Raw genomic sequence first — 12128 nt, forward strand, 5'->3', positions numbered from 1 at the left:
GCTCCATCACCCCTCTCAGGCATTTCCCCGCATTTCTCCTTCCTTTCCCTATAATCTCTTGTCGAATGTGTGAGCCCAGCTATTAGAGTAAAGAAAGGGAGAAACAAGAGAAAAAAATGGGGCGGGGTTGACACAACTTCAACAAAGATATTTTAAGATGTAGTTTTTGTAATATGGAAAAGCAGGAACCAATCCAAGCATCCACCAATTAAAAACTGGTTAAGCAAACTTCAGCTCTGAAAAAAAAAAAAAAGGAATATGAACTTGCCATGACTGATGATAAATGCAAGCCTGTGTGGACCGTGGCTCCATATGGATTATGAGATTGGATCAAACGACTTATGTAAACTAATGTCAGACTGATAAACATAGATTACAGACTCAACTATGTGCAAGGGTTACAATTATGTAAGAGTCATGCAGACATACGTCTATGAATTTTAAAATAATGTCTTTCTAACTAATTAGTAAATTTATTAGTGTTTATTAGTAAATTTGTGCTGAAAGTTTTTATGTTGTTTTCATTGCTCCCATGAATTCTTACATGTTTTTCCATAGAAAAGATGCATCTTTATTTAAAATGGCTAACTAAAAAAACATGGTAAATATATTAGAGTCCAAATAGGAGACAGAAACCACACAGTAAGTTCTACAAGGAAAGTTAGCTATAAAGAATTATTAAGAGGGAACTGGAGTAACAAGAGATTGGCTAGTAAGAAGTAAAGAGAGCTCTAAAGAAAACAGTAATAGCAGACACAAAGAGTGGCTATCACCCTTATGGCTGAGATAGAACATTCAGGAAGAGACCACTACCTCTCAGAGCTAAGATCTAGACCTTATTGGAGAGGGTGAGACATGGTTCTCTGTATGGTGGAAAAGTTCAGAAGGGGCTGCACCGGTGGAACTTTCCAGAAACCTGCTGTCTGGAGTGCTGAGGAAGCCATCCATTGTGTGAGACACCATGCCCCCAAAATCACTACAAAGCAATCCAATGGAGTGCCAGGGAAGCCATCCAAGGGGAGATACCCTACCCTTGGCCACTCTCCTGTGAACCTCCAGCAGAAATCATTAAGATGCCCGGGGAAACTGCCCATAGGAAGGAAAGAGATGTGCATGCTACAGGATCCTGACAAAGCAAGTTCACCGGAACCAGAAAGAAAAGCCCCACCCTTTCATAATGTCCCTTTAGGACCCTTGGCTGACAAAACTTACCACCACACTAGTTGGCAAAGGAGAACCGCTAATAGGGCCCAGGTCCATTATTGCAGAGCAAGTAAGGAAGGATGAATTGGGACCTGAGAGGCAACAAATTGTCAACCATCACAGGGAATTAGCTGATGGCCATACCTATGTTCATTGGTTTGCCCTGAATTTTCCTATCAGAGAGCCAAGCCCAGGCAGGAAGTCTGAGCTGCTGATTAGACAGCTTAGTGAACAGGTTCTTAGCCTCCATCTGTGTATTAGTTCTTATGAAAGCCCATGAGAAGGGCTGCCTTTTTATATGAATCATTTCTAGCCTAGCCAAGGCAGGCTGGACCAAATGGGTCTCCCAGTCTTATGATTTAAAATAGATATTTAACAATACTAATATGTCTGTTAGTGGTAGCAAGAAAAATAATGAATTAAGAATACTGTAAGAATGAATTAAGAATAATGAACAATGAATATGCTTAGTAGTTAAATAAATGCCAATCATAGTTGTAAAATTTCTGCAACATACTCTTTGTATGTAGTGAACAATACTACATACAAATTCTACAGTGTAGTGAACAAGAGGCTGGGCTCTGAGCTGCTCACTTATCATGTAACCTGGGGCAAATTACATCACCTCTCTGTGCCTCAGTTTCCCCATCTGAAAGCAGGGATAATGATTGTACCTACTTCAGAGGATTGTTGGGAGGATTGAGTGAGTTAATGGTAAAGCTCTTTGGACAAGGTAGCACACAGCACCTAGTAAGCACTTTATCTGTCAAGTATCATTATTAATATTTGAGACAAGTACACCCAGACCGATGTATGCCAGGCCCCTCTCAAATCCCCTACAATCTCTCCCACTCTATTCCCATAGAATGTTCCTCACAAATACTGTTCCTAAGAGGCACACAGGCACAGTGCGAGCACTGAATCATGCTGTGTAACCCATCAGTTCCACCGGTCACGCAGGACACAAGCTCGCTCTTCTACCGTCAGTGCTGGACAGAAAGGCCGAAAGCCAAAACAAGTAAACTAGCCCCCACATAACTGATCCAAACGGCTTGGGGCCTGGCACTGCCAGTGGAAGAGCTTGAAAGGAAAAACAACCAAAAACAACACACAGGCTTGTCTTTGTCATGACGGCCCCAGCTCGCAGCCAGGCAGGGAAACAGAGCAGCTTTATGAGAAAATGCCTTTCTTTCCCCACAGTAATTGAATCCAGTTGTGGGTTGGGGTTGTACATTAGTGGGGTTTAAGAAAGGTTTACTTCTTAGATGCATCTACTCCAGCTGAACAATCTTTTATTTCTATTAAATTCTCGTTAAGTGGGGTGTTAAAGCGTCCGCAGCCGATACAATGCTCTGGAATCTGGCTCTCACATCCACCCCAGGGATATATTGGCAATCCTTTAGGTGTTTCGAAAATTAAACTCATGGGTGAAATCCAAGACCATCCCTCTGGATACTGCATTCCACTTTGTAGCAAAGAGTGTTTGGGGCAGTTTTAGGGTAGCTGAATGTTCAGAACACGTTAGAGCAACTTCAACAGAATTCCCCTTCAAGGGGGCTCTCCTTGGCGGATTACCATCCTTCTCCTGGAAAATCCCAAGGGGGAAGTTTGCTGGAGGCTAGGGCAGGATGTTTCGGAGTCAGATTTGGTTGCGTCTTGTCCTAATGGCTATTGGTGCCTGTTGACAGTAGGCTTTGCTCTGTTAATGAAACGAAACAGTCCCTGTTGGAGCAACTGCAACCCACGTGAGGACTGCAAGCCTTACACCACCCAGCCAGAGTCCTGGGGCACAGATACAAAGTTCTTAGCCAGAAGCTCCTCAGTAAAGCATGCTTTTTAAGTTTTTAAATTATTTTCGCAGTCTTGCAATGAAGAAATGCTCCCTATAGGAAGTAGAGTGGGGTATGGGTTAAGTTAGAGTACATTTCTTTTATAAACATGAAAGTCAAAGAGGTTATTGGGCATCCACTCTGTGGCATGAGACTCCGATGTGCATAGGTAACACCATGTGGCAGTGCCTCTAGTCCTCAGACTAGGAGCTTCTGTCTTCCAGCTTCCCCCTGGGAAAGGCTTTCCACCCATATAGGTCAAGGGGTGAATGGCTCACTCAAACACGTTGGGGACATGAACTAAAGGAACCACCACAAAGGTGTGGGTGAGCATGGGAAAGCCATGGGAATGTATGGTGCCAGTGTGGGGCTAGCGACAGTGGGCATAGTTACCACCCCTTGTCTGAGGATTGACGGCAATCAACAGTTACTAGACCCAGAGAGAACAAGCAGTGACAGCCCAACCAGGGCAATTCCACAGCAAGGAGCCGGGGAAGCAGACCACTGCCACACAGAGCCTTGCTTCCCTACAGGGGATCTCCACCTGTGGGGCCCACCAGAGGCTAGGGGCCAACAGGGCCTGGAGATGGCTCCATGCAGGTCAACCTGTCCGGCATAAGCAGGGCAGAGGATGGATATGGAAGAGCCAGTGCGCAACATACACCACACCTGAAGCTCCTAGAAGTCAGGGACTCAGTTTTACTCATCTTTGTATTCAAATGCCTGGCACATGGGTGTATTTTCTGAACAAATGTATGAAAGAGTGAACGAGAGTATACTACATCCATGAAAATTATCAGTAGCAGATGAAAAGTGAGTAAGAGCCAAGGATGATACTACCGAACCAGAAACTTTCACAGGACAGAGAAGGCACTGTGGACTGCAGGAAGTGGAAATGGCGTCATGGAGAAAGTAGCAAAGCTGGGTCTTAAAGGAAATGCATGGTTAGGTCATTGGGGACACCAGTCCAGGTGGAGGAAACAGGATGAGCAAAACCTAGAGCCACGTGTTAAGGAAACAAAAGCCCAGTGCGGCCAGAGCGAGAGGTTTACGCAGAGACCAGGAGCTGTCATGGGGACCAAGGTACAGAGGACTCGAGGTGGTGGCCAAGGAGCCTGGGACACACTCTGCATGCAGTGAGCAGGCACTAAGACCTGGACAGCTGGGCAGGCAGTGGGCAGACCAAGAGAGACAAAGACAGAGGTTCCAGATAGGGACACCTATAGCGGGAATGAGAAGGAAAGGAGAGAGGTGCACCAAGTGAGAGAGAAGCAAAGGACTTGTGCTTTGCTGTGGCGGGGGGATGGAGAGGGGAGGGGGGAGAAATAGGCCATGACCAAAAGAGGCTCAGGGGCTGGGGAATTACAGCATTGGTGGTGAAGGACCCTGTCAGAGCTGGGCTCTCCCCTAGGGCCACCGTATTCAGCAGTCATGTCTGTGGCCACAAGTCACTGTCATCACAGGAAAACTGGGTTGAGTGTAGACTTCCGGAGGACACTGTCTCCCCAGCATGTCAGCTCCACCCCCCTCCTTCAGGACTCAGCTGAATAGTACCTCAGCCAGCACCACACCCATCTCTGCCAGGGGTGGGAAGACAGACATCTCTGTCCCCTGGGGAGCCTGGCCCACAGTAAGGTCCACCCATCACTGGAATTGAGAAGGATTGGGATCATCAAAATCAGCAACTAACGCGCATCACAGTTGAGAGGGGCAGGCCCATCTCCGGGCCTCCCCGGAGCCCTTCCCTTTGCCACCTGCTGCCCTGCTCAGTCCCAGGCTCCCCTGTCACCTGGCCAGTGCGGAGGAGCACAAGGTGCAAGCAAGCTCCCAGGGAAGATTGCTTCCCCTCACCACCTCCAAGAACAGTTTTTCATTGGGAGCTTTCAAAGTTTGAGGAGAGGACTTCTGTCGGACATGAAGTTTGCCATTTTAACCATTTTAAAATGTATGTTTCAGCGGCGTTAATTACAGTCATTTACTTTTCAATATTTTGTCATCTGGTTTCCACCCTCACCCCTGTCCTGTATGCAGTTCTCTCGAAGATCAGTACCTTCCATTGTCAACCTTCTCTTCTATCGCCAACCAATTTGGATACTGCTAACCAGCCTCTTCTTAAAACTCTTCCCTTGGCTTCCTGGACCCCTGTTCTTTTCTGGTTGGGACTATTTCTCTAATCTCTTCTTCTCATTCCTTAAATCAGGATTCTTTAAAGACCTGCCCCGTTCCCCTTAGTTTCGATTGCTCCCCTGGAAATCTCTCATATATTTATCCAGTGTCATGGCTCCAACTGACCCCTCAATACAGGTTATCTGGTCTAAAAGCTTGGCTAACAGTTTAAGCCTCTGAGTCACAGGTGCACACATCCAGTCGCCTTCTAAGCAACCCCACCCACGTGTCCCATTGACAACCCCAAACTCAGTATGTTGAAAAGGGGTCTCAAGGTCTCTTCTTTTAACTTCCCGGTGTCCTCCCCTTATCTGGCTATGGCACTACCACCCTCCCACTCGCCCTGTGTGGGAATGCTGGCACCACCTTTGCTTTCCATATGCACTCTGATCCTGTAACTTTGATCTCTTTGCAACTTTTGTAACAGTAGCTCTCTCCTGCCCCATGACATCTTTTCCATCCTTACCCTCCCCAGAAGCTACCGCCTGCCTTCCTGCATGGGCCTGGCAGACCCCGGTGGACCCCTCACAGGTTTCCCTGCCTCCACTCTCTCTACGTTCCATTCTGTTTCACATATTGTTAACACATTGCTCTGCTTCAGACACCGTTCTGATCCACCTGCCCCAAAGCCCTTGTAGCTCCCACTACTCTGAAAATAAAGCCTAAACTCCTCAGCTGAACCTCTGATGCCCTCCCTGCACTGACAATGACCTCTTCCTGACCGCCACATCCCCTTTGTTCCAGCCAAAGAGATGGACTGTCTGTACTCTGGACACATCCCACACTTCCTTCCTTAACTTACCCTATTCAAAATATGGGTTTCATATTCTTCTAAAAGACCTCCTTTCTTTCTGTTAAAATATGAGTAACAAAATAAGAGATACTGCCTAAAGACTGCCAAATTCCACAAGGTGGAATCACCCACCTCCTATTTCCTGTACCAAACAGAAAACACACCCCAGATTATTCTTATCTGACAGAGTTACAAGCAGAGCTTTGTTTGTTCATGGAATTCACCAGCTTGGAGTGGAACCATCCCCTTTTGAGGACTCAAACATTTCTTGGTGACTCACCTGTTGGGGAAAGCATCGATTTTCCTGCTCCAAATTTCTGTAACAGAAAGGGGACTCTGGTAGCAGATAAGACGGTAACAAAAATTATCACTTCCAACCTGAAATCTCGTGAGTAAGAGGTTTGGGAAACCAAACAACATTGATGATGTGATGCAAAAATTAAAGAAAACCAGCCTACAGAAATACATGGGGGGCCAGAGAGAACAGACTGTAAGATATTCCCATTGACTGCTCCTTTCTTGTGCCTTTCAGTTCCAAAGCCCTTGCTTGGCCTTACTGAAAGATGGGATGAGCATGCTTTCCCAAAGTCCAAACACACCTCACCATCCAGGCACACCGAAAGGAAAATTCTTTTGGAAAACCTAGGTGTGGCATCCTTTAATCCATTTGAAAAGACCCAAGGAGTGCACCTTTTGGTCTGCACAATATCTAAAATTTTAGGTTCTTCTTTTAAATCCCTGTCCATTCAGTGTTATTTCTGTCCCTGTGGCCATTGAGATGTTCAAAAGCAACTGAAGCTGAGACTTTTGAAGCTGCAAAAGCACTCCAAGCACTAAAATCCCTCAGAAATTCAGCCATGCACAAGTTTAGGGAATTCAATCTTTCCTTAGCAGAGAAAGAGACTCTGGCGTATACAATCTGGATTTAAGTCATTTAGTGGGAGCTGCTAGTTGTGCCACTCCATGAAAATTTTTTACCCTCTCTCAGTCTCAGTTTCCTCATCTATAAAAGGGATTATTAAGTTACTTTGCAGAATTGTGGTAGGATTAAAAATAACATGTAAAGAACCTTGTGCACAACCCGACATTGAGAAAATTCTCATTAATAGTAAAATTATTTGTAATACTGTAAATTTGGTTGAAAAAGAATACTAGGTTATCCTTCATTCAAAATCCTCTTTTGTTGAGAAGCACATGAGGGTTTTTTCTTTAAAGAAAGGAGAAGTAAAAAAATAAAAAAAAAACCCCAACCCTGTAGTATTAAATAAGCTAATGCATGCCCCTCAGATTTAATATTTAATTTTTTTCAATCATTTTTCAATCATTCCTCCAGCAACTCAAAAGCAAATTCTTCTCTCACAATCTATTTTGTCATATTTTCTCCTGCTATGTGTAAGGAGCATTCCTCTACATCCCCAGGACATTCCCACTATTCCCAGCACAGAGCTCGATTTTCATCTAAGGCAGATCCTTAGATCCACCTCCCTCCTACTTTTACCTCTAGTGGGCTGGGTGACACCTCACCCCAACTCCAGGGCTCAGGGAAGTGCCCCAGATGTGGCCAATCAAAACGCTGTATTCTTTGGCCACAGTCATTGGTTCAGAGATGAGCACGTGACTTAAATCAATCCAGTGAGAGAGTCTCTAGGGAATTGTGGGAATCACCAGGAAAGATACTCCTCTCCGTAGCAGACAAATCTGAGAGGGTGTGAAGCTGAGGCCAGTGCAGGCATGTTATCGTCACGTGGCACTTAGGAAGCTGGAACAAAGGTGGGTTGAGCAATGGAGAGAAAGCTCAAAGCCCCAAGACAGATGGGATTTGGGCACAGGTAGGGGATGGTGGGAATAATCCAGAGTTGAAATGGCAGAAGGGAAAAGGAGGAAGAAGTTAAAGGGTGAAAGAGAAAAGAGGGGACTAGAGAAAGAAGGGGTAGATTAAACAGATAAACAGACGGAAGAAAAAGACAAAGTCCCTTCCCTAGCCTCTAAGGTCCAGCTCTTTCTGTTCCCCCACCTCTTCTGGTCCTCCACGATCCCAGAAATGCAGTGACCAGCCGTAAAATGCGCAACCTCCCTGCTTCAGCTTCCTTCTTGGAATTTATTCCAAGGTAACTATAAAGGATATGCCCAAGGATTTATGCATTGTACTTTATTTAGGAGAACAGAAAGTTGTGACCAATATAAATGTCCTATGATATGTGCCCATCACAATAGCAAGCCATTTTTTGTTTGCATGTGTCTATATATATTTCATATGTTCATCCAATCTGGGAGAAAATACACAAAAATGTTATTAACAGTGGGTGTTCAATGGTGAGATTATGGGAAGTATTTATTTATTTATCCATTCACATACCTGCATATTCTAATGTATTCAACTAAGAATGTGTATTATCTGCAGCATAAAAAAGGAAATAAAATAGCCAAGTATAAAGTCTTCAGATCGGGTGGAACTCAGCTGCTACTGACCTCCGGTGAAGGGCTCCTCCCGGGAGAGAGAGATACCCCACTCTACTCTCAGGCAGAGGCTCCCCTATGGGAAAAACCTAGACAGCCACTTCCAGAGCCTAATGATGGCCCCAAAGCTGAGTATGGACCCAGAAACCACTCCTCTGCTGAAAAGGGAGACAAGGCATATGAGGCCTTTCTTTGCTGGACGAGGTCACATTCTCCCATGTTCCTTCCGGGCAGACAGGCCATGCACTAAAGAACAGCCAGCAATAGGGGCATCTGAGTGGCTCAGTTGGCTAAGCATCTGACTTTTGATTTCAGCTCAGGTCATGATCTCATAATTTGCAAGTTCAAGCCCCATGTCTGGCTCTGTACTGACAGCATGGAGCCTACCTGGGATTCTCTCCCTCTCTCTCTGCCCTGACATGCCCCCCCCCCCATAAATAAATAAGCTTTTTTTTTTTAATTAAAAAAAAAATAAAGAACAGCTAGCTGCAGAGAAAAGGCACCAGTCTGAGGCACTCACTCGCTGCTGGGAACCAGAGCATTAAGATGAAAGGTCTTCACAAAGGTACTTGTGCCTTTGGGGAAAAAGAGTTTTTGTTTGTTTGTTTGTTTGTTCAAGACTTTTTCTTTTCTCAAACACTCTTCCCAAATGTACTACACCAAATCTAGCTTCTCCAGTGGGTAGCAGATCTCTTAATGGTTTCCTAGGCAGATTCATAATTTTCCAGTTGTTTTCAGATATTAAACCTCAGTAGAATTGAAAACATTGATTCCAAACTTGGTTCTATTCTTACATTCTCACCTCCCCTACCCTGTGCAACCTGGACCCTGATTGATTGGAGGTCTAATTCTGGGCTACTGCTTCTACTTTCCCCTTCCAGGTCTGGTTCCTCTAGTGTCTTGAACTAAGATGTAGGACAGGGAGGGGGAAAGTGTCTTACACAAACAGACCACTTCTATAGCCTAGTTGTAGCAGCTCCTTCTCTGACAGACCTAGACTGCCTGTTGATCCCCTCTGGGAGGTCAACACTGGCTTCCTCTGGGGGATATTCTTCAGAGGGACTTATAGGGCAGGGATATGGTAAATCCAGGTTCAACCCTTCCATGCTTTTCAGCACCCATCACTGAATGTGTATGCCTACAGACTCTTTGAGCTCAAGCTCCCTGGGGAGTAGGGGAGAACTGACTTAGGATGGAAATGGAACAAATCCAACTCTTCTAAGTAACATGCACAGGAACCACAGAGAACTCATTTGCTAGCCTTGACAAACTGGGTGTATTCCAACTTCTCCCCACAACCCTTCTTGGTGCCTTTTCCTCTTTCTTCAAGATGCCTCTGAGGCTCTTAATGATGTCCTGGTAAATCAGAAAATCCTTTTCTTAATAAATTGTTCCACTGGAGACCACTTTCTACCCCAATCTTCATTAATGATTTTCTTAGAACTCCCTCACTAGAGAGAAAATACAGCTACCCTTACTTCTCATCCTCACAGGAAGGGGACGAATTGCCTCTCCTCATACCCACTATACTTCAAAGACTCTTAGATCAACTTCTCTCTCTCCTTCCTCATCTCACTACATAGAAGATGGTGGTTGGTGGTAACAGGGCCACATCTGTCTCCCCTTAGGAATTCTTGGTTCTCAGGCTCCTATGGATGTTGGCTCAAGTATTAAGTAATTCTCTTTTTCACTCTTGGGTGCTGGTATCCAGGTCCAGGGCAACAGAGAGAGTCCCACCTAATAGCTTATTACATGTTTGAAGTAAATAAAGTTCCATCTCCAGAGTTCTCCATTCCTTTGTGTAGAGATGGAATTTTATCTGGTATCATTTTACTTCTACCTAAAGGACTTTCTTTAACATTTCTTATAATACAAGTTTGCTGGGAATCAATTCTTTCAGTTTTTGCATGTCTAAAAAATTCTTCCTTATGCATTCATCTTTGAAAGGTATTTTTGCTGGGTATAGAATTCCAGGTTGACAATATTTTTCTTTCAGCTCTTCAAAGATTACCGTTCCTTTGTCATGTGACTTGCTTTATTTCTGACAAGAATTCTTTTATCCTTACCTCTGTTCTACTGTCAATAACATAATTTATTTTTTCTGACTACTTTTAAAATTCTCTCTTTTTCATTAGTTTCAAGCAATTTGATTATGCTGTGTCTTGGTGTAATTTCCTTCATGTTTCTTTTGCTTAAACTTCACTCTACTGAGTGCTGGATATTCTTTGGGTGGTTTTATTTATTTATTTTTTTTAGATACTATTGGGTGTTGTTCTAGGATGCAGTTACTTGGAAATAGTTGAGTCCTTTAAAGCCTTGCTTGCCTTGATAGAAAGGGCCAGAGCCGCCTTTAATCTTAAGCTAATTAGGCCCCATTCCTGAGACTTCTGAGCACTCAGTGCCCCATGAATTATAAGATTTTCCACTCTGGCTGGTGGGAATGGGTACTATTCCCTGTCCTAGGTAAGCTCTATGGATTGTTTCCTGTAATCCTTGTGGGTGGTTCTTTCCCTGGCTTTATGAAATTCCCTCACATGCATGTGCTGATCAGTACTCAGCTGAAGGCTGAAGGGGATGCTCTGTAGAAGTCCACAGTGCTCTCTGTGTGCAGCTCCCTCCTCTCCAGTATTCTGTTCTGGGAATTCTAGCTTCATTGGTCCCCCTGGGAGTCCCAGCTCCATCTCCTCTGCTCAGAGATACCACTGGGCCCCACCCATATTCCCTTTCCCTGTACTGTTATGGTCTGGAAATTCTCTCTAGGTAGTCAGCTGGGGGCAATCACAGGATTCACCTCATTTGTTTCCACTCTCCCAGAAATCACTGTCATGCACTGCCAGTGGCCCAAGGTCTGAAAATCATTGGTTCAATTATTTGATCTGGTTTTTCACTTGTTTCAGAATGCTGGTTTGAATGTGCATTTTCTGAAATTCTCAGAATCTGAATGTTAGCTCTTACATGGGCTTTAGAATTCAGTTAAACCCATACCTCCCATTTACCAGTGAAGAACTGAGGTGGGAAAGGACCTGCCTGAGTTTGTGGGAGACCCTGAGCTGGGCCAGTTCTACTTTTCTTTCAGCTGAAAGTTGTTTTGAAAGAAATTAATCCTCAGGAGAAAAGAAGGAGCTCAAGGAGCTTCAAATCAAGACTCCTTTGTGTCAAAGAGTAAATAGAGCCAATTGCTCTCATTTCAACATTTGCTATGTTTAGGGTTTTTATTGATGTTGGCCCCTTCTCTCGGTTTCTCATTAATGAAGAGGCTCTCATTCCTTCCCAACATCCCCTACAACTCAGTCTCCTAGAAGGATATTGTGGAATCTCAGAACCAGGAAGAGGCCAATAGTAGAACTGGAATTTCAGCTCATACCCCAAAGACTTCCCAAGGGAGCCTGAAGGTCATCTGAACAAATGCATCATTATATAGACAAAAACCAAAAACCAAAAAACAAAAACCGGGACCAGACAGGTTCACTGGTGCACCCAAGCAGGACAGAGATCTTGGTTTTGCACTCAGATGCCTGTGTCCAAGAGATGATGTGTTTAAGTGTGAAATGGTCAGCTCTTAATGAGGTTATAGTTTCAATATATGTTCAGATCACTACATTACTTATCGACAAGAACCACTTTACACCCAATTGGGTTTCTGTATCAGAAACTCTCCCACATCTTTTTGACTATGTTTT

General features: G+C 44.4%; 1 protein-coding gene across 1 annotated transcript in view; it reads right to left on the reverse strand.

Moving 5' to 3' along the window:
- SLC22A16 (solute carrier family 22 member 16) overlaps positions 1 to 11129 on the reverse strand; it is a 72558-nt gene extending 61429 nt beyond the window's left edge. The window contains exons 1-3 of the mRNA XM_029943209.1: positions 10983 to 11129; positions 7516 to 7635; positions 6272 to 6308 (exon numbers count right to left, since the gene is read on the reverse strand). Of these exons, the coding sequence (XP_029799069.1) occupies positions 6272 to 6308; positions 7516 to 7635; positions 10983 to 11129 (304 nt within the window). The remainder of the gene's footprint in view (positions 1 to 6271; positions 6309 to 7515; positions 7636 to 10982) is intronic.
- Between the last annotated feature and the right edge of the window lie 999 nt (positions 11130 to 12128).

This window comes from Suricata suricatta, chromosome 7 (assembly GCF_006229205.1).
Source record: "Suricata suricatta isolate VVHF042 chromosome 7, meerkat_22Aug2017_6uvM2_HiC, whole genome shotgun sequence".
Lineage (NCBI taxonomy): Eukaryota > Metazoa > Chordata > Mammalia > Carnivora > Herpestidae > Suricata > Suricata suricatta.